Source organism: Ambystoma mexicanum, chromosome 11 (assembly GCF_040938575.1).
Source record: "Ambystoma mexicanum isolate Mex_15411 chromosome 11, UKY_AmexF1_1, whole genome shotgun sequence".
Taxonomy (NCBI): Eukaryota; Metazoa; Chordata; class Amphibia; order Caudata; family Ambystomatidae; genus Ambystoma; species Ambystoma mexicanum.
Genome location: NC_090934.1, coordinates 1,470,307,434 through 1,470,335,250, shown reverse-complemented (window position 1 = coordinate 1,470,335,250; position 27,817 = coordinate 1,470,307,434). Strand labels below are relative to the sequence as shown.

At 49.8% G+C, this 27,817-nt stretch overlaps 1 protein-coding gene across 3 annotated transcripts in view; it reads right to left on the bottom strand.

Annotated features, from left to right (window-relative positions):
* Positions 1-125: 125 nt before the first annotated feature.
* Positions 126-27,817, bottom strand: part of MAP1A (microtubule associated protein 1A) — a 463,228-nt gene continuing 435,536 nt past the window's right edge. For all 3 annotated transcript variants that reach the window (XM_069625155.1, XM_069625156.1, XM_069625157.1), the window contains 2 exons: positions 12,751-12,983; positions 126-5,246 (listed from right to left, as the gene is read on the bottom strand). In XM_069625155.1, coding sequence (XP_069481256.1) covers positions 5,091-5,246; positions 12,751-12,983 — 389 coding nt within the window. In that variant the 3' untranslated portion in view covers positions 126-5,090. The remainder of the gene's footprint in view (positions 5,247-12,750; positions 12,984-27,817) is intronic.

Genomic DNA, 27,817 nt, shown 5'->3' with positions numbered 1-27,817 from the left:
TTGTGATCAAATGAGCATTGTTCCTCCTGTCTATGAATACATTAAATAAATAAATACTGATGCCCAGTCAACTGCCTCAGCATTTCTGGGCAGGGCTCATGATCAAAGACGAATCGGAGACAAACTTTCCGTTAATGTATGTTTTTATTGTTAATGTTTCAGGCTGTGCCCCTTTAACAGGAATTTAGAGTTACAGAATATTGCACATAGAGGAGGGAATAGGAACCAAAGATGGAAAGTTGCTCCAATAACTCATGTGTTTGAAGGTGATGCAGAACACAACATTTAAAAAAAAAGGTTAGGGCCCGGCTTACACAACATCCAGCGTAGAACAAAGCTTTGCTGTTTCATCACAATTAAGACATGTTCACTTTTTATAGAGAGTTTTGTTTAAAATAGTATTCTTTGCATCTATTACATACAGGAGTATAACACATTATTGTCCACATGCAGAAACAAGCAAAGGCTGACTTCAAATGGTTAAATATATATAAATATATATGTATGTACATATACATGTATGTATATAGATGATCTATTATGTCATGTGATTGTAGTAATTGGTTCACAGTCCACTATACCCCTCATGTAATAAATTGACGAGTAAATTCAATGCATCTTTTTGGAGACCATTTTCCCTCAATGGAATGCAGTTACTATAGACTCATTCTCCTACGATTGCAAGGATTTGGCTGAGAACTTCATTAGGACAATGTGCGCAGAAAGTTGCACAGACAAAAAATACAAAAATGCGAAAGTGGGAACAGCTGCATTTGGCAGAACTGGAGTGGCATCTTTTTATGCATTCACTTTGAAATCTTTAAAAAAAAAAATATTGGACAACCAAATTGAAAAGTGACTTTGCAGGGAACTGAAAGAAAAAAAAATCTTAAGACAATCTATTTTACATTCTTCTGTACCGTTTGCTCGAAGCTGTGTTACACATGTACCATTTCCCAGGTCTTTGTACAATGCGGGCAAATCTACAATGCTATGTGTTACACATTGCAACGGTTTTCAAGTTTAAGGTCAAAAGAAACATTCATGTGTGTGTTTTTCCCTAAGAATTAGTGCATTCACTTATTTGCCTAGACACTTGTGAGAAAATTGACGTCCACATAATGAGAACAAATTATTTTGTTTCTTCTGAACTCACAGCCTGAGGGCACCAGGCTTCTAGGCACCTGCAGCTGGCTGTCAGCCAATGAAGATGCAGCAGACACGCCTGGCCAGAAGGCCTCTTGGAGTAATAAAGGCCAAACACTGTAGAGGACAGCAAGCAAAGGAGACATGCTGAGTTCTGGAAGCATTTTCACCGAGGAATAGAGATGTGCAGGGGGGACATATTTATTCCGGTATCACTGTGCCCTCTTGACAGCGGAATGTAAACACACAAAGCAGTGTCAGCGGGTTAAGTGGAATCCATGATAGAAAAAACACCAAATTTAGAATGAGATCTTTGAGCCTCTCTTATTACTCCTCTGTTGCTTCTACCCCAACAGACAACTGCTTCTTTGTCAAGTCTACTACCCCAAGGAATCCCTGCTTCTCTGTCACTTCTACTACCCCAAGGAATCCCTGCTTCTCTGTCACTTCTACTACCCCAAGGAATCCCTGCTTCTCTGTCACTTCTACTACCCCAAGGAATCCCTGATTTTCTGTCACTTCTACCCCAACAAATCCCTGCTTTGATGTCACTTCAACACCACCAGTTTGACTAATTACAAAGTGATGTTTGTGCCAACTGAAAGGGCACCCTTTAAGAGCTCTGTAAACTTTCTACTGGATTTTGATATCGTACTTTAAGTTGTGTGATGAGGCTACCTGCTTTTAGTCATTGTTACACAGAGGCATGCGACTTGTTTTTGTGCATGATGGGACAGAGAATTTGCAGTCACACACAAAAGTTGAAATGTGTGTGACGAATAAGCAGAAACCACTTACTTTGCTTTCTTGAAGGCGGGCAGAAATTGGGCAGCTTACTCTGAGCTGTGTGGTGTGTTGGCAAAGGAATGCTACAGTGCTGATGACAAACAAATGATTGTGGGATTTGCAGCTCGGACAGAATGTCCCCCTCCACCCCCCCCCCACCATCCATTCAAGTTTGCCCCTGCTGCAAGCCTTCGATGAAAACAGATCTGCCTTTTAACCACGGGCCCCTCCAAACACGGTGACAGGGGTAACGGCTCTGGTAGCCCCACGCTGGGAGGCGATGAAGGAGTAGGACCCCCCCCAGGACACTTGGAACAACTCTCCCCCCCCCTCACGTGCTGATAGTTTACAGAACAAAGGCATGGGACTGCCTAGGAAAGTCTTGCAAACTTGATGCCTTGGACCCACTAGAAAGAATAGCCAAAAATCATGGATTCCAGACTTCTAGAACCCAGGACAATACAGCAAAACCGGAACGGACACATTTGACACAATACATAGATATCTCAATACAGACACACCCAGGAAACCCATTGGCGACTGCAGTGCATGTACACGGCCTGCCTGGCACTGTCCCCTCAACATCGTGCCAACCAGGATTTTGCAGTCTTTGGGCGTGGACAAGGTTGCAGCGAAAGGCAATGACATTCGGCCTCCTGCCATCAGCTGAGAAGCAACATTTCTAATTTCAGGTGCAGACTCTTTCAAGTCCATATTGGCAAGACCCTGGTGAAACCTGTAAAGAGTACTGTAGGCCGAAACCGGTCGAACAAAGAACAGTAACATCAAATGCCATGCCTGCCGCAGCTGGTTTGCTAAGCGCTAACACTGGACATTTATTTAATACGCTTTGTTCTTTTTTAAAGCAGCATCTAATAACACATAAAAATAGAAGCCTGTTGAATAAAAAAAACACCCACATACACTGCTCAATGTTACATATCATAAATTAAAATTATATTAAATTTACAGAAATATAGCTTAGCTTCTGAAAATATAAACATAAATATATAAATTAGACAGCACAAAATAAACACTGAAATAAAAAATAAAGAAAACCATTTGTTTAGTTCTCTAACAAAATGTTTGCTAAGGCGCAGTTTTTTTCTCCCTTACAGCAGCAGACAGAAGTGAAGAAACTGGATAATGGTGTGAACCACTGCAGTGTTTAGCAGCCTTCTGTCCCTGGCAAGCAGTGTAAACCACCCCGAGGCGCATCTCTTGGTAGTCCAGGGCCACCACTAGGCCTGCAGGAGTGTGTGGTCAGCAGTGCCAAGCTGTACCCTGCAAAAGGGGCATAGCACCAGGCTACGCTTACATTCATATGCACGCTAGTCTATCTCCTAGTTCCCTGACTGAAAGTGGCCTGCTTCAAGGAACTCGGAAAGTAGCTTGCATCTCTGTGTGTTGCTGATAGTGTAGAGCTCATTGGTCACCAAGTGCTTCCTCCCTGGGACATGTCACTTCCCGTGAACAAGTACCCAATGAGCACATAGCGTCACAGGACTTGAAGTGGCCAACTGGAGCAACTTGTCAAAGCCAGATAGCCACAAATCTTCCCTTTAGCTTAAAGAACAGCCTTCACCCTAATGTTACAAGGTATACCCTGGGCACAGTAAAATTAGATTGGAGAGGCAAATTATGAAAGAGGCGTAAAGTTGTGCTCTTGAATATCCAAATTGCAAATACAAACCTTTTTTGTACACCTTTTTTCATTAACGAACCCAAACCCCAGGACACAGGTGAACTCTCTCGGTGGGATGAGCCCTGGGGCCAATACACCCTAACCCAGCCTCCTGTTTAGTCATGAACGCATCAGCATATTTCATGGAACCAGTAGTAGAGAGAGAAAGAGGACAAGGCGTGGCTAAGGACAGGGCCAAACACACCCGCAGACCCCACAATAGCAAAGGAGACATTCCCACTGTACAGGCAGGCACATAAAATGATGACACTCAAATGAGTTCTCGTTGTGGGGGGAGGAGGGGCACGTGGTAGAGACAATGCTCCCCCACTGGTGTTTTTCTTTAGAGTAGTAGCTCTGCTCTTTGCCTTTGAAATACCTCCAGTAGATACTACAGTCAGACCCCTGTTTCACTGCTCCAGCCTCTGCTCCTAGCACAGGGAGGTCTAGTGCACCAGGAGACCAATCAGTGCTCCGCAACATCACAGACTCTCAGCTGCTGACGAATGCCGACTAATGCTGACAGGCCGACCCCCTCCCCCCACGTAAGAGAAATCCGTTGATCAAAATGTTCGCGTCCAGATCCTTCAAACGATATATGGAGGAGCAGCGATATATGCAAGCGCGTGAATGCTCTAACGAAGGCCTAGCGTCCTTCCGACGCTTCACCAGTACCATACACACATTGTACAGCTAGCATACAAGGTTGGCAATCTACAAGTGCAAAGCTCAGGTTAGCCGGTTAGTAATGTGCTCTTTCCAAGTGAAAGCATGGACCTAACCCAACCCAACCGTTCATTCATGATCGCTCCTCAGCGGAGCAAGGGACAATCCGCGTACCAGGTGTCCAGCGACCCACACTGGGGCCTTCTGTCAATCAACAGTCACTGCCCACCCAGGTAGACGAGTTTCCCCATCCATTGGTGCCAAAGGTTTTCAACTCCTTCATGGATGTCAAACAGTGTTCAATTCTTCACGAGGTTTTTCTAAATCCTTGAAAGACAGCATTGAAGGGGGGGTGTCAAGCGATTCCAAAGAGAAATATGATTCCCCGGCCCCCCTTCCCAACAGAACTGCCTCATCCTCCTGCTTTTCACACCATCGCTGATGCAACTGCCGTCATGCGTGTGCAGCAATGCATGCAGAGAACTACATGATCATTCATAGTCAGTCTCCTTGATCAAGGCAATTCATAATTATGTAGCATGAGAGGAAAATGAAATAAAAAAAATAATCCCATTGTACCGTGCGTGGCGTGACTTCTGATCGCGGCACAGCTCCTAGGCCAATCCAATGTCTGGGTCTCAAGTATCCAGAGTCTAACTGGACGGAGAAAGGACCTTCCCTGCCCACGATTGGGAACCCCGTGGACCAAAGGAGTGCTGTACTAGGAGTGGACACTACCGTGTATGCGAAGTACTAGGTGTGGACTGGAGAAGACCAATGGGGTGACGGTGGGCCATGAGGAGGAGCCTCAGAACTCGATCTTGCACGCCGGGAACGACTCGTCCTGCATCACCACCGTGCTGCTGCTGGCCAGCACCATGATGTTCAGCTGCTGCTGCTTCTCGTGGGTCTGCTGGTACCACTCACGGGTCACCTCTGTGTCGTGGGTGGGGATCAAGGTGACCTGAGGAGAAGACAAAGCGTTAGGCCCCGTACTCACGCGCAGCCCCAGAATCTCACACAGAGGGCAAGCATGATATTTGAGGCATTCTAGAAGAATTGAATGTACTGCATGGCCGCACTGCAGCGGTGGCAACTTCATTATCGCTCCCAGCGACGCTGGGTATCATTTTCATCTATTTTTAAAAACTGATAGCGGTGCACACTCCACCCCCCAGGGAGAATTACATCTTTCAGCGGCAAGGGAAGCGCAAACGACTACCAGGCAGCCACCTGGATACATGAGTGCATTTATTCCGATAAATGTAGCCGGTTTCTGTGTATCATATGCCACGTGACCACTGACTTGGCAGATTTCAAGGTCATTGGCAGAAGAGGACGGCACACACTTAGGCAATATGCCTCGAGACTGCGGCCCATTACCGCATAAGGTAATGCCCCCGTGGGCTCATAGTTACAGGCCCGAGCATAGAGAAGGCCTTAATGAAGGCACTCTGGGCATTACCTTAAGCGGTAATGGCCCGCAGTCTCGAGGCATATTGCCATCAGTACCCCGGCCCGTTAGATGGGGGTACTATTGTTTTTTCCTCCGGCTATGAGTGCGCAGCCACAAAAAAAAAAAGTTTAAAAAGTTACAAAAATGGCTGCCGTGGACAGAAAATGTAGTCTGTTTTCTCTTTCAGTGGCAGCCATAGTAAACAAAGAAAATGCCCACCATGGAAGGGGAGAAGATACTATATGCAGTCCCTCTCCCTTTCCATGATGACCAGTCAGCTAAAAGAACTCTGGTCCACGCGCAGCTCCGAGCCTTCTGGGGCAGGTGAGGTGAGTGCCAATGAGTTTAAGTTTTACAAGCTCATTGACCCTCGCTGGGTACTAATTAATAGTAACTGCACGCATGACATATTGCTGAATCCAAAGGCTAAAATGTAGGTCACATTCTATTCTACTGCACACATGCAACCTACATACATTAGTTTGGGTGAAATAAGAAACGTGTGTGACCTTTTTTCCCACTTTCTCATCACTTTATTCCAAGCATCTCTCTTCTGCATGCCTTTATGCTTTGCACAATTCTTCGTCTGTAAGATTTCAAGGGCACTTCTTGCCAACCTCTACTAAAAGGGTGCAGACCAGACACTTCTAAACAATGACCGTGCAATCGTCAACTGGCGGTGGTTCTAGCGCCTGGAAGGACTTCATTTGTGAGTTTGTGAGGTCGTGGCTCTTTTGGAAGATAACACTGAATGTTCTGTGGGCCTCTCCGATGGAAGTAGTGTGTTAATGGATGTATGTTTGCAGCAGAATAGTGTCGCTAATGGTCGATTCGGACACACACTGCAGCTATGCAGAGCGCATGCGCAGTGGAGGCGTTGCCTGTTAACTGCACCCACACGGGCACCGTGGTGTGGGATCAAGAGAATCTCTTGAAATCAATGGGGGGGGGGGCTCTCTTGCGAAAAATGCTCCGGGTGTGTACATTTAATCCACGGAAAGGAGAGTGGGGGAGAGGGGGGGTCTGCAGCCCTGGAAATGGTGTGCATTACTGGTGTGCAACTAAATCCACAGGGGGAGGAGGGGGGGGTCCTGAAGCCCTGGAAAGGTTCTGATTACTTACCGGTAATCTTCATTACTCCTAGTCCTACTCTTCCTCGTCACAGTACTTACCTCATGAGGCACCCGCCTCCGACACAGGACCTTCTTCTATTTCTTCTTATTTCTATAACTCCTCCCCCACACCCACGTCACTTAGTTTCATATTACCAAGCCGTAGCATGGGACCTTCCCCGCAGGGAGGGTGAGGAGGGTCGTCAGTACTGTGACAAGGAAGAGTAGGACTAGGAGTAATGAAGATTACCGGTAAGTAATCAGAACATTACCTCCACGTCCACTCTTCCTCGTCCCAGTACTTACCTCATGAGGTATACCAAAGCAACAAACGGGGAAAAAGGTCCCAATGAGACACAGAGTCAAAACAGTGCAGAAACACACACCTTTAATAACTCCAATTTTACATCCCCACAGACAAAACTCCCACCCCGAAGGAACCAACCCCCGAGTGGGAGACATTCAACCTATAGTGGTTGATGAAGGTGCTCTGATCAGCCCAAGTGGCAGCTCTACATATCTCCTGTAGAGAAACCCCCCTAGCATCGGCCCAGGAGGCCGCCAAACCTCTGGTGGACCGCCCCTGAACGTGCGCAGGCACAAGCAGGCCCGAAGCCACATAGGCCATGGAGACCACACAACGGATCCATCGGCTAATGGACACTACAGATGCCTTACGCCCAGCCCCAGCCGGGCCAAAAGTAATCAGAAGACTGTCAGAGCGGCGGAAAGGGGCAGTTCTAGCCAAGTACTCCAACACCGCCCGCCGCACATCAATGTTATGCCAAGCCACTTCCTCTGGCGTTTGCGGATTTTGAAAAAAGGCAGGGAGAACCAGATCCTGAGAGGTGTGAAAACGAGAAACAACTTTAGGGAGAAACTTCGGATCACACCTCAGCACCACCGAGTCCGCAGAACCCTCAGGAAAGGGGGGTGACATAACAGAGCCCCAATCTCCCCAAGCCTGCGGGCAGAAGTTATGGCAATCAGAAAAGCAGTCTTCAGAGTCAGATGTTTCATATCAATTTCAGAAATGGGCTCAAAGGGAGGCCCTTGAAGAAACTTTAAGACAAGAGGGAGATCCCAAGGAGGAAGCCCCTTATAAGTACAAGGACGGGAAGAAGAAAAACCCCTGAGCAACTTCCCCACCAACACCTCCCCTTCCAAGTGCCCATCAGAGTCCCCCAAAAGGAATTTTATGGAGGCCCACTGAGAGCGAAGCGTGGAAACCGCCAGGCCCTTGTCAAACCCATCCCGGAGGAATTGAAGGATAGCGGGGAGGCCAGAACGCAGGGGGGGATCCCAGACCGCCCACACCAGTCCCGGAAATGGCTCCAATGTCTGCCGTAAGCCTTCAGAGTGGAGGGTCTAAGAGCATTCATTATGGAATCCACCACAGGACCAGAAAACCCCTGAGATATCAGCCTAGCCCGTGCAATATCCACACTGCCCATTGTATCTGGCGGACCCCCAACCGTAGCTCCCCCAGAAGGGGACAAGGCCACTTCGGAACCAGCCAAGGCTCCTGACACCGAAGCTCCAACAGAGAGGGGAACCAACTCCGGCGGGGCCAGTATGGAGCGAACAACAATACAGTCACCCTGGATATTCTGATGCGCTGAACCACCCGAGGCAGAAGAGGAATAGGTGGAAAAGCATAAAGGAGACCCTGAGGCCACTGGAGAGAGAGGGCGTCCACCCCCCACGCACCCTCTGTCTGAAAACGAGAGCAGAAGAGGGGAACTTTTGCTGAGGCTGGAGACGCAAACAGGTCCACAATAGGGGTCCCGAACCTGACACAGATCTCTGCAAAAACCTGGGTCGAGAGGACCAGTTCCACCGAGGAGGGAAACCGGTGGCTGAGTAGATCTGCCCGAACATTGTCCACCCCCCTGATATGTGAAGCCACCAGGGACACCAGATGTGATTCCCCCCAAGCACCTATCTGAGCTGCCAGGGCATTCAAGGAGAGCCCGGAACCCCCTTGGCGGTTGACGTAAGCCAAAGCTGTCGTATTGTCCGTCCGGACCAAAACTGCCCGGCCCATCGGCAACCTCCTGAAGTACACCAGAGCCCGGAGAATGGCACACAACTCTCGCCAATTGGATGTCCGATGGCTCTCTTCCGGATCCCACAACCCCTGAGCAGAGAGGACTCCCAACGTAGCTCCCCAGCCCCTTCCACTGGCGTCGGTAGTAAGTGTGGTCACAGGAGGAATGATCAGGGACACCCCAGCCCGTAGTTTCGGAACCCTCAACCACCACTGCAGGGAGACCCGCAGCGCCAGAGACACCGGAATCAAAGCCTCGAAAGCTTGAGATGAAGGGAGCCAGTGGGAGAGAAGGTAGGACACCAGGGGGCGTAGATGAAGACGGGCCCAGGGAACTAGAAACACGCAAGAAGCCATGTGCCCCTGCAATTTCAGCAATAGGCGGGCCGGGACATACTGCCTCCCGAGAACCCTGCTCAGAACAGTCAGCAAGCGACGGACCCTCTCCAGGGACAGGAACACCTTCCCCATCCTGGTGCAAACCTGTGCACCAATGAAAACTAGATCCTGAGAAGCCTCCAGTTGGGACTTCTGCCAGTTCACCAGGAAACCCCAGTCCTGCAATGCCTGGCAGACCAATCGGAGATGAGAAATGACAGTCTGCCGGCAGGACGCTTTGATCAACCAATCGTCCAGGTAGGGAAATATCTGAATGCCCCGCAGATGTAAGTGCGCCACCGGGGGAGCCACCAGCTTGGTGAAAACTCTGGGGGCAGATCGCAGTCCGAACGGGAGCACCCTGAACTGAAAATGTCGGGATCCCACTGCAAAGCGGAAGGACTGCATGTGCCAGGGACGGAGAGCCACATGGTAATAAGCGTCCTGGAGATCCAGAGATGTCATCCAATCCCCCTTTTATAACATCGGAAGAATATTCTGTAAAGTCTCCATCTTGAAGTGTTCCTTTTGGACGAAGCAGTTCAGGGCTTTGGAGGTCCAGAATTAGACGGTACTTCCCCGAAGGTTTGGGGACCAGGAACACCCGTGAGTAGAACCCCTGACCCTGCACAGGGAGAGGAACGGGCATGATGGCCACCTTCAACACTAATTCGGAGAGCGCGGCGTCCATGGCCAACCTCTTGAGCCAAGACCTGGGAACCACAGTCCGAACCATGCAAGGCTGGACAGGAGGAGACAGGAAATGCACTCGATACCCCCATTGTACTGTGTCCAGAACCCATGAGTTGGAACACCACCTTTCCCATACTGGAAAAAACTGCCAGAGCCGCCCGCCCACCGGCAATTCCAAACCGTCAGGACTTAGGTGCCGGCCCAGGACGTGAAGAGCGTGGAGGACCCCGACCCCCCCTAGCTCTCCGAAAAGAATGTGATGAGGAGCCAGGAAAAGACCTGCTGGTCACCAAACCAGCCCCAGAGGAAGATTTGACCGTTGAAGGAGGCTTGCGTCGAAGTTTGTCAGCATGTTTGTCCGCCCTAAAAGCTTTGTGCACCTTATCCTCAAAGCAATCACCAAAAAGCCTGGACCCAGTGAAAGGAAGTTTCAGGGCAGCCGCCTTCTGAGACCTATCAGTCTTCCAGTCCCTTAGGTGCAATGCCTCCGGGCAGATACACCAGCCCCCATGGCCATGGCTGAACCACGCACCCCATCAAAAGCCAGATCGGCCAAAAGCTCAACCTGTCTCTGCATGTCTGTAAGCAAAGGGGCACAATCAGAGCCTTCATTGACAGCCTCTTTCAACTCCCTGAAACAACTCAACACTGTTTCAGCTGTGTAGGAACCATAGACATTTGCTCGAAGGGCCAGATGCGCCCCTGCATGAACCTTCTTAAGGCCGGAATTAACTCGGCGGTCCACTGGATCCCGGACGGCCGCCTCCTCGGCCGACAGAGGAGCGACCCACCAGGCTGGCGAGGATATCGTCGACCTCAACTGGATCAGACAGCAAAGTCTCGCCCTTCAAAGGGTAAAGTTTGGACATGAAGCAGGGCATTGCAATCTTCTCCGGGTCATGCCATTCCCGGAGGATTTTATCCCGGATATCGGAAACCAATGGCAACCCCTTCCTAGGGGTATGCCTATACTGGGGAATAGAAGGGTCGGCCCCCTCCACCGGTACCAGGGGCTCTGAAAATCCCATGCAATCCCCAACTTGAGCCAGGACCTCCTCCACTCCCTCCCTGTCCAGATACTTCCCTTCAGCATCAGCCGAAGAGGAACAAGAAGAGGCAGATGACTCAGCGCCAGAAGAAGAGGAGGATGAGGAAGACAGACGCCTGCGCTTGTGTCCATGAGCACGTGTGCGACTCCCTCTACGATGCTTAAGCAGCTTCTTCAACTCCTTTCTGTTCAGGGAAAAACGCTTAGCCTTCTTCTTTCTCTTTCTGTGTAAATCAGGAGAAGAGGAAGACGAAGAAGAAGACAGGGCCAGATGCCTGCTCTTTGCAGAATGTTTTACCATGTTGAGTAAGCTCAGAAACAGTGACCAAGGAAGCCTGCTTCACCAAAGACCCCTGCACACTGAACCAAGGCTCCACATACAAACAATTGCTAACGTGCCTCTCCCACATTCAAATAGAGGCCAGAAAGAACAACAACCAATAGGAACAACATCAATTAATTCCTATGGCAACATGCCTGCAGCACCAGAGGAGGAGCCCACCCTCCTCCGGAGCACGTGGCTCAAACAAGAAAAAGGAGCCGCCAATCCGTGCACAGCCGCCCATGCAGCATGGCCATGCAACAGGAAAAACATGCCCCCCCTTCTCCTTACCTTAACCCGGATCCGTTCTCCCAGAACCCGGGCCACGATGCCCTGCGCTGGCCAAAGCCCAGCAGAAACCAGGCAAGGCAGCCTGACTCAACCGGGTCCCAAGCCCCGCAGGGAACACAGGAGTCTTGCCACACCTGAAGGAGCCGAAGGCCCCGCCACACAGCCCCACCAGGGGGCCAGCATTCGGAGCTCCGCAGCGCCCCGCGCCGGGAAGAAAAGCCCAACCTGCCGGAGGCAGGAAAAATTAAACTAAGTGACGTGGGTGTGGGGGAGGAGTTATAGAAATAAGAAGAAATAGAAGAAGGTCCTGTGTCGGAGGCGGGTGCCTCATGAGGTAAGTACTGGGACGAGGAAGAGTGGACGTGGAGGTAATGGTGTACATTGCTGGTGTGCAACTTAATCCACGGGGGGTGGAGGTGGGGTCCTGCAGCCCTGGAAATGCACCACTTTGAGGACTAAAATCCACAATAAACATGTACACAAATGAGCAGGGGCCTCCTGCAAAATATACAAGGCTGGCTTTGCATTTTCTTAACAGTCTTGATCTTTTGGGAGTTCACACACTTCGTGACAGGATGGTTTTTGGGGTACACGAGGCGAGTCACTAATTATGCATTCATTACAGCCGGACGACACTTAGCCTGCACTTGAGGCAGGAGCGGGCGTTTCCCAGCTATGCCAGTAGGCAGCAAGGCCTAGAAGAAGGACTCCTTGGCCGCCATCTTGTAGGTGGCAACTCGCCTGGAGTGTTGGTGGATTCTCTGCGGTCATGTCTTTGATAACTGGGGATATAGACCCCTGGTGTGGTCTGTTGCTTCCTACTGTTTGTGGACCTATTGTGGGGTATTGGTAGGGTATATTTTTGTAGAAACTCTGCTTCTTTGGCTTTGACAGGTGAATAAGTCCATCAGCCCTGGATATGATGCCACCCCTGGAAGATTGGGCACTTTCAAACTTTAAGGAAGGGATGGTGTCCACCAGGACCCATGGTCAGCGGGTCCCACATCCCAAAATGCATGTGGACTGTACATGGAAAAAGGGAGGTGGGGGAGTAAAGGAGAGGCAGGACTGAGGCTGGGAGGAGTAATGGGGTTACAGACATTGGCGCGTTCGCTCACCTGTAGGTTCTCTCCCCACTGGGATTTTCCTTCCAGCAATGCGTCCAACACCCCCCGACTTGGTTCTCCATTGGCTGGGTCATTGCCACTCACGACGTAATACGACGCTCGAACCCTCTTGAAGAACTCCAGGTCTGCGTTCTTCCCGCTGCAGTGGTTCGGGATGTAGGCCAGGTCCACGTAGACGGGGGGTCCGGGTGGAACCACTGAGCCGGCCTTGGAACCGCTGGAAACTTTTAAACAGAAGGAACATGACATGAATTCTAAATACACAGAAATTTAGAAAACAATACAAATGCATCATTGGGCACTAGAGGGGCAGCTTAAAACCTTGCTCTATTCCAGAAATGGCGGCCTATCACCAGCCTGGCACTTGTGCCACACTGGAGTGCTCTGCAAAAGGACCACCGCTTTGAGACAACTGTATGCAAAGGCAGCACGGATGAGGCAAGCTGTGAGGCGAGCATGAAGAGATGGGAGTGGATTTGGCACAATGCAAAAGCGACAAAACAAACTGATCTCATTCCAGCAGAGTCACTGGGAAACCCAGGTAGCAAGTTCCTGCAATGAGAGCGAGCTAGACATTCCTGCAACAGAGCGATCTAGACATTCCTGCAACAGAGCGAGCTAGACATTCCTGCAACAGTGCGAGCTAGACCTGCAACAGAGCGAGCTAGACATTCCTGCAACGAGAGCGAGCTAGACATTCCTGCAACAGAGCGAGCTAGACATTCCTGCAACAGAGCGAGCTAGACATTCCTGCAATGAGAGCGAGCTAGACATTCCTGCAATGAGAGCGAGCTAGACATTCCTGCAATGAGAGCGAGCTAGACAGACCTGCAACAGAGCGAGCTAGACATTCCTGCAACAAGAGCGAGCTAGACATTCCTGCATCGAGAGCGAGCTAGACATTCCTGCAACGAGAGCGAGCTAGACATTCCTGCAACGAGAGCGAGCTAGACATTCCTGCAACAGAGCGAGCTAGACATTCCTGCAACAGAGCGAGCTAGACATTCCTGCAACAGTGCGAGCTAGACATTCCTGCAACAGAGCGAGCTAGACATTCCTGCAACAAGAGCGAGCTAGACATCCCTGCAACAGAGCGAGCTAGACATTCCTGCAACAGTGCGAGCTAGACATTCCTGCAACAGAGCGAGCTAGACCTGCAACAGAGCGAGCTACACATTCCTGCAACAAGAGCGAGCTAGACTTTCCTGCAACAAGAGCGAGCTAGACATTCCTGCAACAAGAGCGAGCTAGACATTCCTGCAACGAGAGCGAGCTAGACATTCCTGCAACGAGAGCGAGCTAGACATTCCTGCAACTAGAGCGAGCTAGACATTCCTGCAACAGAGCGAGCTAGACGAAATAAAGCTTTCTAGGCAACCCCGGGAATTTCCCAACTCTTCCCTCACACAGTAGGGGTGTAGCGACAAAGGGTCTTATGCAGGCACAGACATGTCTCCCAGAAGCAGAGAGAGAGAGACTCCACACTTATCCAGGAACCTTGTGAAATCCAAAATGGCCGCTGCCCCTCACATAGATGCAGGATGTTCTCGCTCAAGTCTCTTGACAGCCAACTTATGGTCCAATCACCTACCCGCAGGGCTCAAGTCGAGGGTACACGCGGGTGGACTGAGTCCCCCCACTTTTTTCAGAGGGCACCTTGATATGCTAATTTCTGGTGACACCACATTCAATTGGTATGTTAATGAGTCCCCCCCCACTTTTTATTTTTAGGACTTTAGCCCTGCCTACTAACCCATCCTTCAGGACCTAGGTGTCTCCAATTGCCTTAGGCAGCACATAAGGGAAGGGTTACTGTACTATAAAAGACCGGGTTATGTGTAGGTTTTGGAAGAATGAGCTTGCCAAAGAGTGGCGAGAAAGAGGGTACTGAGCGGAGGAGCGAGATAGGGGATGGAGGAAGAGTTGGGAGGTGTTTGCATTTGCAGGGAGGTGGCAATGGAGTGAATAATAGTTGCTGGAGAGTGAGGGTGGGGAAAGAAAAAAGTTACCATCTGACTTAGGAGGTTTGTTTGGGAGTAGAGGAGAATCAATAGAGAAAGGGAGAACTTTGGGAGGAGGTTGACTAAAAAAAGGTGAAGTTTAGGAAACAGTTATTTTGATTGAAAGAGACGGACAAGAAAAAGCATCCGCTAGGAGCAGGCTATATGAGGGAGGAGGTTGGAGATGGGAGTTGATACCAAGAGGAATAGGAAATATCAGTGGAGAGAGGGCTGTGAAAAATGTGGAGGAAGACTAGCGTCAGCTATGAAAAGAGGAGGGGGGAAGTGTGAAAGGAAAGAACACCCCAGAGAGAGCGCTAGTTAGATGGGAGGGGGTGATCACCCAGAGAGAAGAGAACTGGAGGGGGAGTTATAACCTCACTCTCTGAGACGGCCAAAGGACCCTTCTAGAAAGAGAAGTAGGGGGTCCTGGTCAACCACTCGCTCCAGGCAACAATCTCGAACAAGTGGTAGGGGGTACGAAATGGCGCAGTCTCACCAGAGTTTCCCCCCCCTCTTGCTTTCCCTCTCTCCCCCCTCTTGCTTTGCCCCCTCGACCCCCCGCAGGGCAGGGTGTAGGCAGGGACTTGTTGGCTTCTCTGGTTCACCATCAACACTATGGTAAAAGCGGTGTTACACGGCATCTTTGAGAAAATAGGCCGCATAACCGCATGCCGGCTCTCCGGGTGGGAGAGAACCATTTAAGAAGAGCAAGAGGCCTGCATAGCAAGAGGCCTGCATAGCAAGAGGCCTGGATAACAATGCAGCCTGTTTTTTTCTGCACTAGGTGCCAGATAACAAAGCTTTTACTGTGTAAGTTTTTTATACCTTTGTTTAGCAGTCAATGGGCCTCATTAGGACCCTGGCGGAGTGGGTTTACGCCAGCGTTATTCGCGGCGGACCCGTCCGCCCTACTACGAGTTCCCGTAGCGCCATGGAGCGTTTTCCGCCTGGTTTTTCCGGGCGGAGAAATCCATGGCGCTACAGGACCTTGTTGTTAATTACGCCACCGTATTTTGCGGTGGCGTAATTAACGCCTTCCCCACTCCCATTATACCCTATGGGGCAAAAATGAGAATGGGGAAGGGTAAAATGGGGGATGGGGATTTACCGCCCCGCCAAGGTCGGAATGGGGCGGAAAATCCGCCAACCCCCATGGCGCTATCGGCAGCTTTCCGCCGTGCTCCATGGTGCATTTTGCACCGCGATTTCCGCCAGGGTCGTAATGAGGGCCAATGTCTGGTCACCAGGCCAAGCCGGCAAGCCACGCCAGTAGGCTCTGTGCAAAATTGTAATACAAGGTGCAACTTGCAGTGCCAGCGTGGCGGGCAAAGCCATCAAAACTGGTATATGCCTTGGCATCATCTTCCCATCCTTCCAGGCATCCACATCTGCTCTGGCAGGGCTGAACCACTTGCTGTAATGCACATTCGGCACTGAGCCAAGGTTTAGCGCCCAGATTGGGGTACCAGCCATTACCACGGTGCAGAAGAGGAAAGCGGCATGGTGTGCGTAGACCTGCCCTTGGTACAGGCGTATGTTCCTGCTGCCTCGCAAGGGCAGGTGGGTGCTGCATGTGCCCTTCTGCACACCACCAGAAGGGCAGGTGAGTACTGTATCTGCACACCACCAGAACGGCAGGTGAGTACTGCATGTGCCCTTCTGCACACCACCGGAAGGGCAGGTGAGTACTGCATGTGCCCTTCTGCACACCACCGGAAGGGCAGGTGAGAACTGCATGTGCCCTTCTGCACACCACTGGAAGGGCAGGTGAGTACTGCATGTGCCCTTCTGCACACCACTGGAAGGGCAGGTGAGTACTGTATCTGCACACCACTGGAAGGGCAGGTGAGTACTGCATGTGCCCTTCTGCACACCACCGGAAGGGCAGGTGAGTATTGCATGTGCTCTTCTGCACACCACGCACACCACCGGAACGGCAGGTGAGTACTGCATGTGCCCTTCTGCACACCACCGGAAGGGCAGGTGAGTACTCCATGTGCTCTTATGCACACCACTGGAAGGGCAGGTGAGTACTGTATCTGCACACCACCGGAAGGGCAGGTGAGTACTGCATGTGCTCTTATGCACACTACTGGAAGGGCAGGTGAGTACTGTATCTGCACACCACCGGAAGGGCAGGTGAGTACTGCATGTGCACACCACCGGAAGGGCAGGTGAGTACTGCATGTGCCCTTCTGCACACCACTAGAAGGGCAGGTGAGTACTGCATGTGCTCTTATGCACACCACTGGAAGGGCAGGTGAGTACTGCATCTGCACACCACCGGAAGGGTAGGTGAGTACTGCATTTGCACACCACCGGAAGGGCAGGTGAGTACTGCATGTGCCCTTCTGCACACCAACGGAAGGGCAGGGGAGTACTGTATCTGCACACCACCAGAACGGCAGGTGAGTACTGCATGTGCCCTTCTGCACACCACCGGAAGGGCAGGTGAGTACTGCATGTGCCCTTCTGCACACCACCGGAAGGGCAGGTGAGAACTGCATGTGCCCTTCTGCACACCACTGGAAGGGCAGGTGAGTACTGCATGTGCCCTTCTGCACACCACTGGAAGGGCAGGTGAGTACTGTATCTGCACACCACTGGAAGGGCAGGTGAGTACTGCATGTGCCCTTCTGCACACCACCGGAAGGGCAGGTGAGTACTGCATGTGCTCTTCTGCACACCACGCACACCACCGGAACGGCAGGTGAGTACTGCATGTGCCCTTCTGCACACCACCGGAAGGGCAGGTGAGTACTCCATGTGCTCTTATGCACACCACTGGAAGGGCAGGTGAGTACTGTATCTGCACACCACCGGAAGGGCAGGTGAGTACTGCATGTGCTCTTATGCACACTACTGGAAGGGCAGGTGAGTACTGTATCTGCACACCACCGGAAGGGCAGGTGAGTACTGCATGTGCACACCACCGGAAGGGCAGGTGAGTACTGCATGTGCCCTTCTGCACACCACTAGAAGGGCAGGTGAGTACTGCATGTGCTCTTATGCACACCACTGGAAGGGCAGGTGAGTACTGCATCTGCACACCACCGGAAGGGTAGGTGAGTACTGCATTTGCACACCACCGGAAGGGCAGGTGAGTACTGCATGTGCCCTTCTGCACACCACCGGAAGGGCAGGTGAGCACTGCATCTGCACACCACCGGAAGGGCAGGTGAGTACTGCATTTGCACACCACCGGAAGGGCAGTACTGCATTTGCCCACCACCGGAAGGGCAGGTGAGTACTGCATGTGCCCTTCTGCACACCACCGGAAGGGCAGGTGAGTACTGCATGTGCCCTTCTGCACACCAACGGAAGGGCAGGTGAGTACTGCATGTGCCCTTCTCCACACCACCGGAAGGGCAGGTGAGTACTGCATGTGCTCTTATGCACACCACCGGAAGGGCAGGTGAGCACTGCATCTGCACACCACCGGAAGGGCAGGTGAGTACTGCATTTGCACACCACCGGAAAGGCAGGTGAGTACTGCATGTGCCCTTCTGCACACCACCGGAAGGGCAGGTGAGCACTGCATGTGCCCACCACCGGAAGGGCAGGTGAGTACTGCATGTGCCCTTCTGCACACCACCGGAAGGGCAGGTGAGTACTGCATGTGCTCTTATGCACACCACCGGAAGGGCAGGTGAGTACTTCATGTGCCCTTCTGCACACCACCGGAAGGGCAGGTGAGTACTGCATGTGCTCTTATGCACACCACCGGAAGGGCAGGTGAGTACTGCATGTGCCCTTCTGCACACCACCGGAACGGCAGGTGAGTACTGCATGTGCCCTTCTGCACACCACCGGAAGGGCAGGTGAGTACTGCATGTGCTCTTATGCACATCACCGGAACGGCAAGTGAGTACTCCATGTGCCCTTCTGCACACCACCGGAAGGGCAGGTGAGTACTGCATGTGCTCTTATGCACACCACCGGAACGGCAGGTGAGTACTGCATGTGCCCTTCTGCACACCACCGGAAGGGCAGGTGAGTACTGCCTGTGCCCTTCTGCACACCACCGGAAGGGCAGGTGAGTACTGTATCTGCACACCACCGGAAGGGCAGGTGAGTACTGCATGTGCCCTTCTGCACACCACCGGAAGGGCAGGTGAGTACTGCATGTGCACACCACCGGAAGGGCAGGTGAGTACTGCATGTGCCCTTCTGCACACCACCAGAAGGGCAGGTGAGTACTGCATGTGCTCTTATGCACACCACTGGAAGGGCAGGTGAGTACTGCATCTGCACACCACCGGAAGGGTAGGTGAGTACTGCATTTGCACACTACCGGAAGGGCAGGTGAGTACTGCATGTGCTCTTATGAACACCACCGGAAGGGCAGGTGAGTACTGCATGTGCCCTTCTGCACACCACCGGAAGGGCAGGTGAGTACTGCATGTGCTCTTATGCACACCACCGGAAGGGCAGGTGAGTACTGCATGTGCCCTTCTGCACACCACCGGAAGGGCAGGTGAGTACTGCATGTGCCCTTCTGCACACCACCGGAAGGGCAGGTGAGTACTGTATCTGCACACCACCGGAAGGGCAGGTGAGTACTGCATGTGCTCTTATGCACACCACTGGAAGGGCAGGTGAGTACTGCATCTGCACACCACCGGAAGGGTAGGTGAGTACTACATTTGCACACCACCGGAAGGGCAGGTGAGTACTGCATGTGCTCTTCTGCACACCAACGGAAGGGCAGGTGAGTACTGCATGTGCCCTTCTGCACACCACCGGAAGGGCAGGCGAGTACTGCATGTGCCCTTCTGCACACCACCGGAAGGGCAGGTGAGCACTGCATCTGCACACCACCGGAAGGGCAGGTGAGTACTGCATGTGCACACCACCGGAAGTGCAGGTGAGTACTGCATTTGCACACCACCGGAAGGGCAGGTGAGTACTGCATGTGCCCTTCTGCACACCAACGGAAGGGCAGGTGAGTACTGCATGTGCCCTTCTGCACACCAACAGAAGGGCAGGTGAGTACTGCATGTGCCCTTCTGCACACTACCGGAAGGGCAGGTGAGTACTGCATGTGCCCTTCTGCACACCACCGGAAGGGCAGGTGAGCACTGCATCTGCACACCACCGGAAGGGCAGGTGAGTACTGTATCTGCACACCACCGGAACGGCAGGTGAGTACTGCATGTGCCCTTCTGCACACCACCGGAAGGGCAGGTGAGTACTGCATGTGCCCTTCTGGACACCAACGGAAGGGCAGGTGAGTACTGCATGTGCCCTTCTGCACACCACCGGAAGGGCAGGTGAGCACTGCATCTGCACACCACCGGAAGGGCAGGCGAGTACTGCATCTGCACACCACCGGAAGGGCAGGTGAGTACTGCATGTGCCCTTCTGCACACCACCGGAAGGGCAGGTGAGTACTGCATGTGCTCTTATGCACACCACCGGAACGGCAGGTGAGTACTGCATGTGCCCTTCTGCACACCACCGGAAGGGCAGGTGAGTACTGCATGTGCCCTTCTGCACACCACCGGAAGGGCAGGTGAGTACTGCATGTGCCCTTCTGCACACCACCGGAAGGGCAGGTGAGTACTGCATGTGCTCTTATGCACACCACCGGAACGGCAGGTGAGTACTGCATGTGCCCTTCTGCACACCACCGGAAGGGCAGGTGAGTACTGCATCTGCACACCACCGGAAGGGCAGGTGAGTACTGCATGTGCCCTTCTGCACACCACCGGAAGGGCAGGTGAGTACTGCATGTGCCCTTCTGCACACCACCGGAAGGGCAGGTGAGTACTGCATGTGCTCTTATGCACACCACCGGAAGGGCAGGTGAGTACTGCATCTGCACACCACCGGAAGGGCAGGTGAGTACTGCATGTGCCCTTCTGCACACCACCAGAAGGGCAGGTGAGTACTGCATGTGCCCTTCTGCACACCACCGGAAGGGCAGGTGAGTACTGCATCTGCACACCACCGGAAGGGCAGGTGAGTACTGCATGTGCCCTTCTGCACACCACCGGAAGGGCAGGTGAGTACTGCATGTGCCCTTCTGCACACCACCGGAAGGGCAGGTGAGTACTGCATGTGCCCTTCTGCACACCACCGGAAGGGCAGGTGAGTACTGCATGTGCTCTTATGCACACCACCGGAACGGCAGGTGAGTACTGCATGTGCCCTTCTGCACACCACCGGAAGGGCAGGTGAGTACTGCATCTGCACACCACCGGAAGGGCAGGTGAGTACTGCATGTGCCCTTCTGCACACCACCGGAAGGGCAGGTGAGTACTGCATGTGCCCTTCTGCACACCACCGGAAGGGCAGGTGAGTACTGCATGTGCTCTTATGCACACCACCGGAAGGGCAGGTGAGTACTGCATCTGCACACCACCGGAAGGGCAGGTGAGTACTGCATGTGCCCTTCTGCACACCACCAGAAGGGCAGGTGAGTACTGCATGTGCCCTTCTGCACACCACCGGAAGGGCAGGTGAGTACTGCATCTGCACACCACCGGAAGGGCAGGTGAGTACTGCATGTGCCCTTCTGCACACCACCGGAAGGGCAGGTGAGTACTGCATGTGCCCTTCTGCACACCACCGCTTAAACTCACTGCATCAGAAACAGGTCGTCAAGTTTACACGCTCGCGATCACCTGGCAGCAGCTCCATATTAACTTAGGGTCTACAAGAGAGGTCTTCCTTCAAGCCTTTGTGCTAATGTCTAGGACATGTGTAGCTCACACACTGTTCCGCATGTGGACACGACTGAAGTTCCGGTGTGGCAAGCGGTTCAGCAGCAGCCAGATTTGGGCGACTGGCACACTCACGCCGCGGACTTTGCAAGCGCTGCACTCACGCTGTGGCTAAGCCGAGTGGGCAGATGGCAAGCATTTCTCTATCAATAAACATACCAGCAACAATGTGACGAGGAGGAATATTTCCAATACACAGAGTTGGTGCAGAGGTGCCCTCTACACCCCTACTTCTCGCTGGCCATAGTAGGTGTCACCGGGCAGTCTTCCAACATACATTTCCCACATCTGTTCTTTGCACTCCGGTGCTCTGTAAACAAACGCTGTACATGTACACTGTCCGCAGCCACAGCACAGGAGTCCTCCTTCCACATGGGTATCACTCAGAGGTGTGCTCACGTGTGCTACTACTGTACTCTTTACAGGGGTCCTTAATGTAGATGCGCTCTCCATTGGGACTGGCACCAAGCGTGCTGTCTCCAATTCAACCATGCCCACTCTCTGGCGTTCATACATGGCTGCCTTCACCGAGTCACTATTTTTTTGGCTTTTTCTTGCCTTCATTAGATGAGTTCCTCACTCCTCTCCTGCCCATGCTCATGGAATGGGATAAGGAGAACAAGAAGGGTACTTCTTTGTTGCAATATAGAGACAGGGTGCAAAACTTGCACTGGTCCGTAGCCATTGGCTGGTGATGTTGGATTCTTGGTTGGTGCAGTCATAGCGGGGTCATCTAAAGCTACTGTACATGGCGACGCCATATGTTATGTCATGACTAGCGCCGTATGATGGCCTGCAGAGCTCATGGGCATTCAATGGTGGGGATCCAGGTGGCATAACTTTGCTTAGCTGGCACATTTCTGTAGTATTTAGGTTTTTCCTAGGGTTGTCAATGTCATTTCTGTTAACTAATACAGAAGAGGCTTTTTATAGGAACACAAGCTTAACTTTACATCCTAATATATGGTGACCATGACTGTAGCCTTGCCCAGGGGTATTGGTCTCAGAGCGTACGGCCATACTCTGTGCCACCTTGCCAACCCTAGAGTGCGCCATGCCATTCTAAGCAGGTGCTAATTCAAGGAGAACTGCTGGGCCGGGCTTTGCTGAAAGCTACATGGGCTCCCTTGGGCTTGGCCAACATGAATAAAAGAGTGCAGTGTTAAGGTAGAGAAGGTCTCTAGGCACTATGAGGCTAGACACAGCAAAGGAGAGCCACGTGGAATACTACAGTAGTAAGCTGATATTCCTCAGCCTGGCTGTGAACTCACTGCAGACTGTAATCCAGTGAGTTCCATCAGTTCTTTGGTAGAAGAGGAGTCCCTTCCACGCTGCCAACTTTCTGCTGGTGGCGTCCGTGCTCTTTCAAAACCCCGGTCTGCGAGAATCAGCATGATCTCTCCCCCAACCTACCTCACACTTCCATCTGGGTTCGACCGGATCACCTAATGAATCCGCTTCTATGGTACCTCAGGATCCGGCAAGTACAGACCTCAGGATTTATCCAGGAAAGGTTCAATAAAAAATGGACACTAGGCAGCTATGGGAGGCTGGGCCTTCTTTGTACTGGCAGCACAGGTCTGTAACTCGTTGCCTGTATCAATGCAATTTAGCGATGATCCATTCAGTTCCACAATTTGCCGAACACCACTTAATTCTCCAAAGCATTGCCACAACGGCCTAGCGACCGATCGTCACTCTGAACCTTCTTTTAAGCTCTACCGTGCTTTCACCAGGTGAAACAGCGCTCTACAAACTGGGTACATTTACAATCAACAGATCCCTCCACAAGGGACGTCCACAGCAGCTCCTGAGGGAAACGGGTCTTCAGCTTGGAGCTGGCTATAGGATAGTGACTGAAGGACATTTCCTGTACTTACTCAGGGATGCAAAGAGGATCTGACAAACGGTCGCAATGATACCATTTCATATGCATACCTTGACCAGATAGTGTTAACTAAAAAGCTACTCGCACAGAATGGCCAATGACATTGATCATTGTGAAAGCAGCCCACTCCTGGGCAACACCTGCACCAAATAGATCATGGTTTCAGAACACAACACAACAAAATGCACTTCTCTAAAGAGATTGATTCTAACATTAAAAACAGGGTGGAGACACAGAGAAAGTTAGCTCTACACAGAAATATTTTAATGGAGAAGTTGGCAGCACTCGCGCTGAAGGGGAGGAATGGTGAGTTTGAGGAGCCCAGGCTGCTTCATTTAATAATGTCCGCGTTTCCAGTGAATTTCACACGGACTCCCTCATGGATCTCCATACTGTGCATTTCTCTGTTTTACTCCAAGATAAAATGTACTTGTTACATACATGATCTGTTGACGCTGTGCTGAGCAGTACACGGCATGCTTTTAAAGAGCAGGTTACTATTGATAAATGGTGAGTTCATTGTCCAATGTTTGATCAATACTTTCATATAAGTAACATTTTCATGTGGATTAGATCACCTGTTGCCCCAAAATATTAGGCACAAAAAGTAATATTGTTATTTAAAATGCACAAATGTAGAGTGACGGTAATAGAGGTATTCATTCTGCAATAGCTTGCATGTATAAAATCTATCTATCTAGTATCTTCTAAATTTGGCGAATTATTAGAACTTTTTATTTCAATTTTTTTTTAATGAACTCTCACAAACTGTGCACTTTAAAATGGAATTCTTTTTATGAACGGCGAATTATATAACAATAAAGTATATATCGGAGTTCAAAAAGAATAACAACAAAACATCGTATGGCACTAAATCTAAGTAAACCATTATAAAATGGCCGCCATGGTCCTTGTACTGAACCTTGCATACAACGTGTGGAATGTGGACGAAAGAAAAGGGACAACTGTGGAGAAAAGACCATAGAGATGTGGTGTTTGTATATGTATCACCACTGGTGTTTAGACTCTTTGTATGTGAACAAGCAGCAAGCACGCTGCGAAACGCGTCGTACTGGCGTTCTCTCTTTTTTATTTTTTTTAAGTGGTGTAATAATGGAATAAACTGGATATTTTGAGGAACTGATCGAGTTAGGTTGGTTTTTGCACTGGGCGCCGCCCGCAATTCTGTGCAGATCGGTTGGAGTGCAAACCTCTTTGGGGTGCTAAATGCTTGGCTTCCCCTTTTTTTGAAAAATATATATATATATAAAATGCTTAGGCAGGTTTCTGTACTCAGCTGAAGCAATTTATCAGTGTTAGGTTGCCATTTGCTGTCCAAATGGCAGTGTGCACCCACTTATAACAGATACCATTTTAACAAACAGCGCAAAACACTGTAGGACGAATGCCTCCTCATGAGCTAAAACTGAAAGTAGGTGCTGTAATTATGCTACTATGCAATCTTATGCCATGACAGGGACTCTGCAATGGAACAAGGTTGACAATTACCCGTCTACAAAGACACCTCATCGAGGCCTGTGAGATTGATGGAACTTGGATACTGATCTTATACCTGGCATATCTCCCATTCCATCTGATAAGTTTAGCCCTTTCAATGAACATTAATAGGTCACAGGGACCTACGCCCCCTCCTGGAAGCGATCAGTGGTAATTCCAATATTTAGGAAGGGGGACAGAAGTGACCCTATGAATTACTGACCGATATAAACCTTCAAGATATGTTAGAACAGCGTATAATACGCCGGGATCAGCTAGTTCATATGAATGTTGCCTTTATTAAAATGTAACCAATTAAATATTTTGCCGATATGAACACCAGGAATATAATCTGTTTAAAATTGAACAGGAGTTGCATAAAAGGGCTCACCAAATTGTTTACTTGGAGATAATAGGTTCATACCATCTTTTTAACATGTGAATACAAGTAATCAGAAGTTCCTTCTTATATGGCTCAACCATAAACACATTGCATGAATTGGGAATGTTATGGCAGAAACGTTCTGATAGACTGATCATTGAACATGATCAATATTGATATCAAATATGCATACATGTAAAACTTCAATAGCAAATTCAATGAAGGGCATGGTTTTAGGAACTTTAACCGTATCCTTGTGGTGCTTAGAACCGTTTCCATGTGGCACTCACACATGCTTCTCTAGTTAATACAGACTTCAAGACGTAAACCTCTAAACAGGTTATCCAATGCACTTTAGATTGCACAAACCTGGAGTTTATAATAAACAGTGGCAGTCGACTAATAATAAAGATATACCCAAAGAACGCACTCTTATTCCTTCCGGGTATGAGACTGATCACACAAACCTAGACAGTGCCTATAGGGAGACCTCTAGCCAACCCCTGGTTTAGTCGTGTTTTGTGCAGCTTGTTTAAGGACACCCCAGAACTATGTTGGGGGCCTATAACTCTGCCTTACTGGCCTTTAGAGACATTTGTTGTATTAATGTTTGTTTAGAATTTCAATTTTGTATTCTTCTTGATAAGTTCAATATTATTATTATTTTTAGAGTATGTGTATTTCAAGAAATACATCAATGATGCCAGAAAAGCAGAAATCGAAATTCTAATGGTTACAATCATGGTAACCCACACATGCTTAAACTTAAACACCTCTGTAGGTTCCACGATAACTTTAGAATGGACTAGCCAATGAATGTCTTCGTGAAGAGTTATTGATGAAGGTTTATTTCCTTTTAGATTTAGTCAAATTCAATGAAATTCCCAGGACCGCAGGTCTAATATGAAAGGACGATTTACATACCTTACAATAACAGCCAACCATGTCCAGAACGAACTGTGTGACCACTAAAAAGCTCTCTGCAGTGAATATCTAACCTTACTCATAACAGAAAGAAAATAACAGGTACCAGCCATAGAAAATGTCTATGTCCTAAATTGTTTCATCTCTTATTCTTTCATTTAAGATACGGCCTTTCATTAAGTAAGAACTGGAAGAAACCCTTTGGTGGATTTTTTATTCCAATTAACATTTGAATCGACTTGGAATGAGCAAACGCTCAGGCTAGTACCTGTGGCATAGGCAAAAGTACCACAAATATTAGGTGACATTAACATTTGAATTAAGATTTCTATTTAAAAATGTCAGTAATACATTATTTTATATCTTTAGGATGTCACGGTAGCCAACTCCCGAAAGAAGGATTAATTGAACTATGAAACACGAAGGGAGATGAACTAATGTGATCATCCCGACACAGACTTGATTGTTTATATATTGTATGTAAAGGAAAGTTGGTTTTTAATGAATCAATCATTTTCAATGTTAGACAAAGGAATGTTGTTCAGCTCTTTTTTAAAACAAGCTATACTGATCTCTGTATATGCATGGGATACTTTCATGGTAATTGATGTAAGTAGCTAATTTACATACATTTGACAATTCTGTAAAAGTACATACTATTCTTTTGTACATATCTGTGCAAGTTAAATCTAATCATTTTTGTTAAATATTTCTTATTTGTGTCACGCCGTAGCCCGCAGGCATCATGGGTGCACACAAACACACAAGAATGAAACAGGACACAGGATAAGAAACTAGCCAAGAGCAGCAGAATCGAGTCAGTTATTAAATAAGGCGGGTTTTCAGGCGTTTCCAGAATGGGAGCAGATTCCTTTCCTGATGTAAATCCATAGGCAGAGAGTTCGACGCATTGGCTGCTTGTACTGGGAAAGTGCAGCCATTCCCATTCACGCACCGGACTCTAGGACAGGAGGGAAGGTTAGTGTTGCTAGAGTGCAGTGCTCTCCTTGGCTCATATTTGACCTCACTAAGCTTTCCTAGAGATAAAGGGAAGCCATACCATAAAGGGATTTATGTGCCTGAGTAATCACCTTCAACTGTACTCTGGCAGCCACTGCAGTTCTTTTGGGTTCAGAGACATGGGCTCTATGAGAGATGTTTTTCATAATACCTACTACCTTATTCTGCACAAAGTGAAGTGTGTGAATGCTACCCTTGCTAGCAGAAGGCAGAAGGGCATTACAGTAGTCAATCCTAGGCAATATAATGGCTAGGGACAAGGTTTCACAAATTTTATCTGAGACAAAAGGCTTAACCTGTCTAAGAAGAAGTCTCCGATGACATTGAGAATTTGTCATGATGTTATTAGAATGCACCTCTGCACCAAGAGCGGATTCTGTGTCCCTGAGGTAGTGACAGTTTTTCTATGTGGCTTGTGTAGGACGTTTGTTTTTGATTTCGGCCAAGCGTTGACTGAGTAAATGTGCGGTCCAACACGGTTTAATTATGTGACAGAGACTGTCATGATGTCTATGGGAAATCATTTACGGAACCTCACTGAAGTGTTAATGTATCATTTGTCTGCCTTTTATGATAAGATACGATAGGTTATTTATAATGTGCTTAATACCCAAAG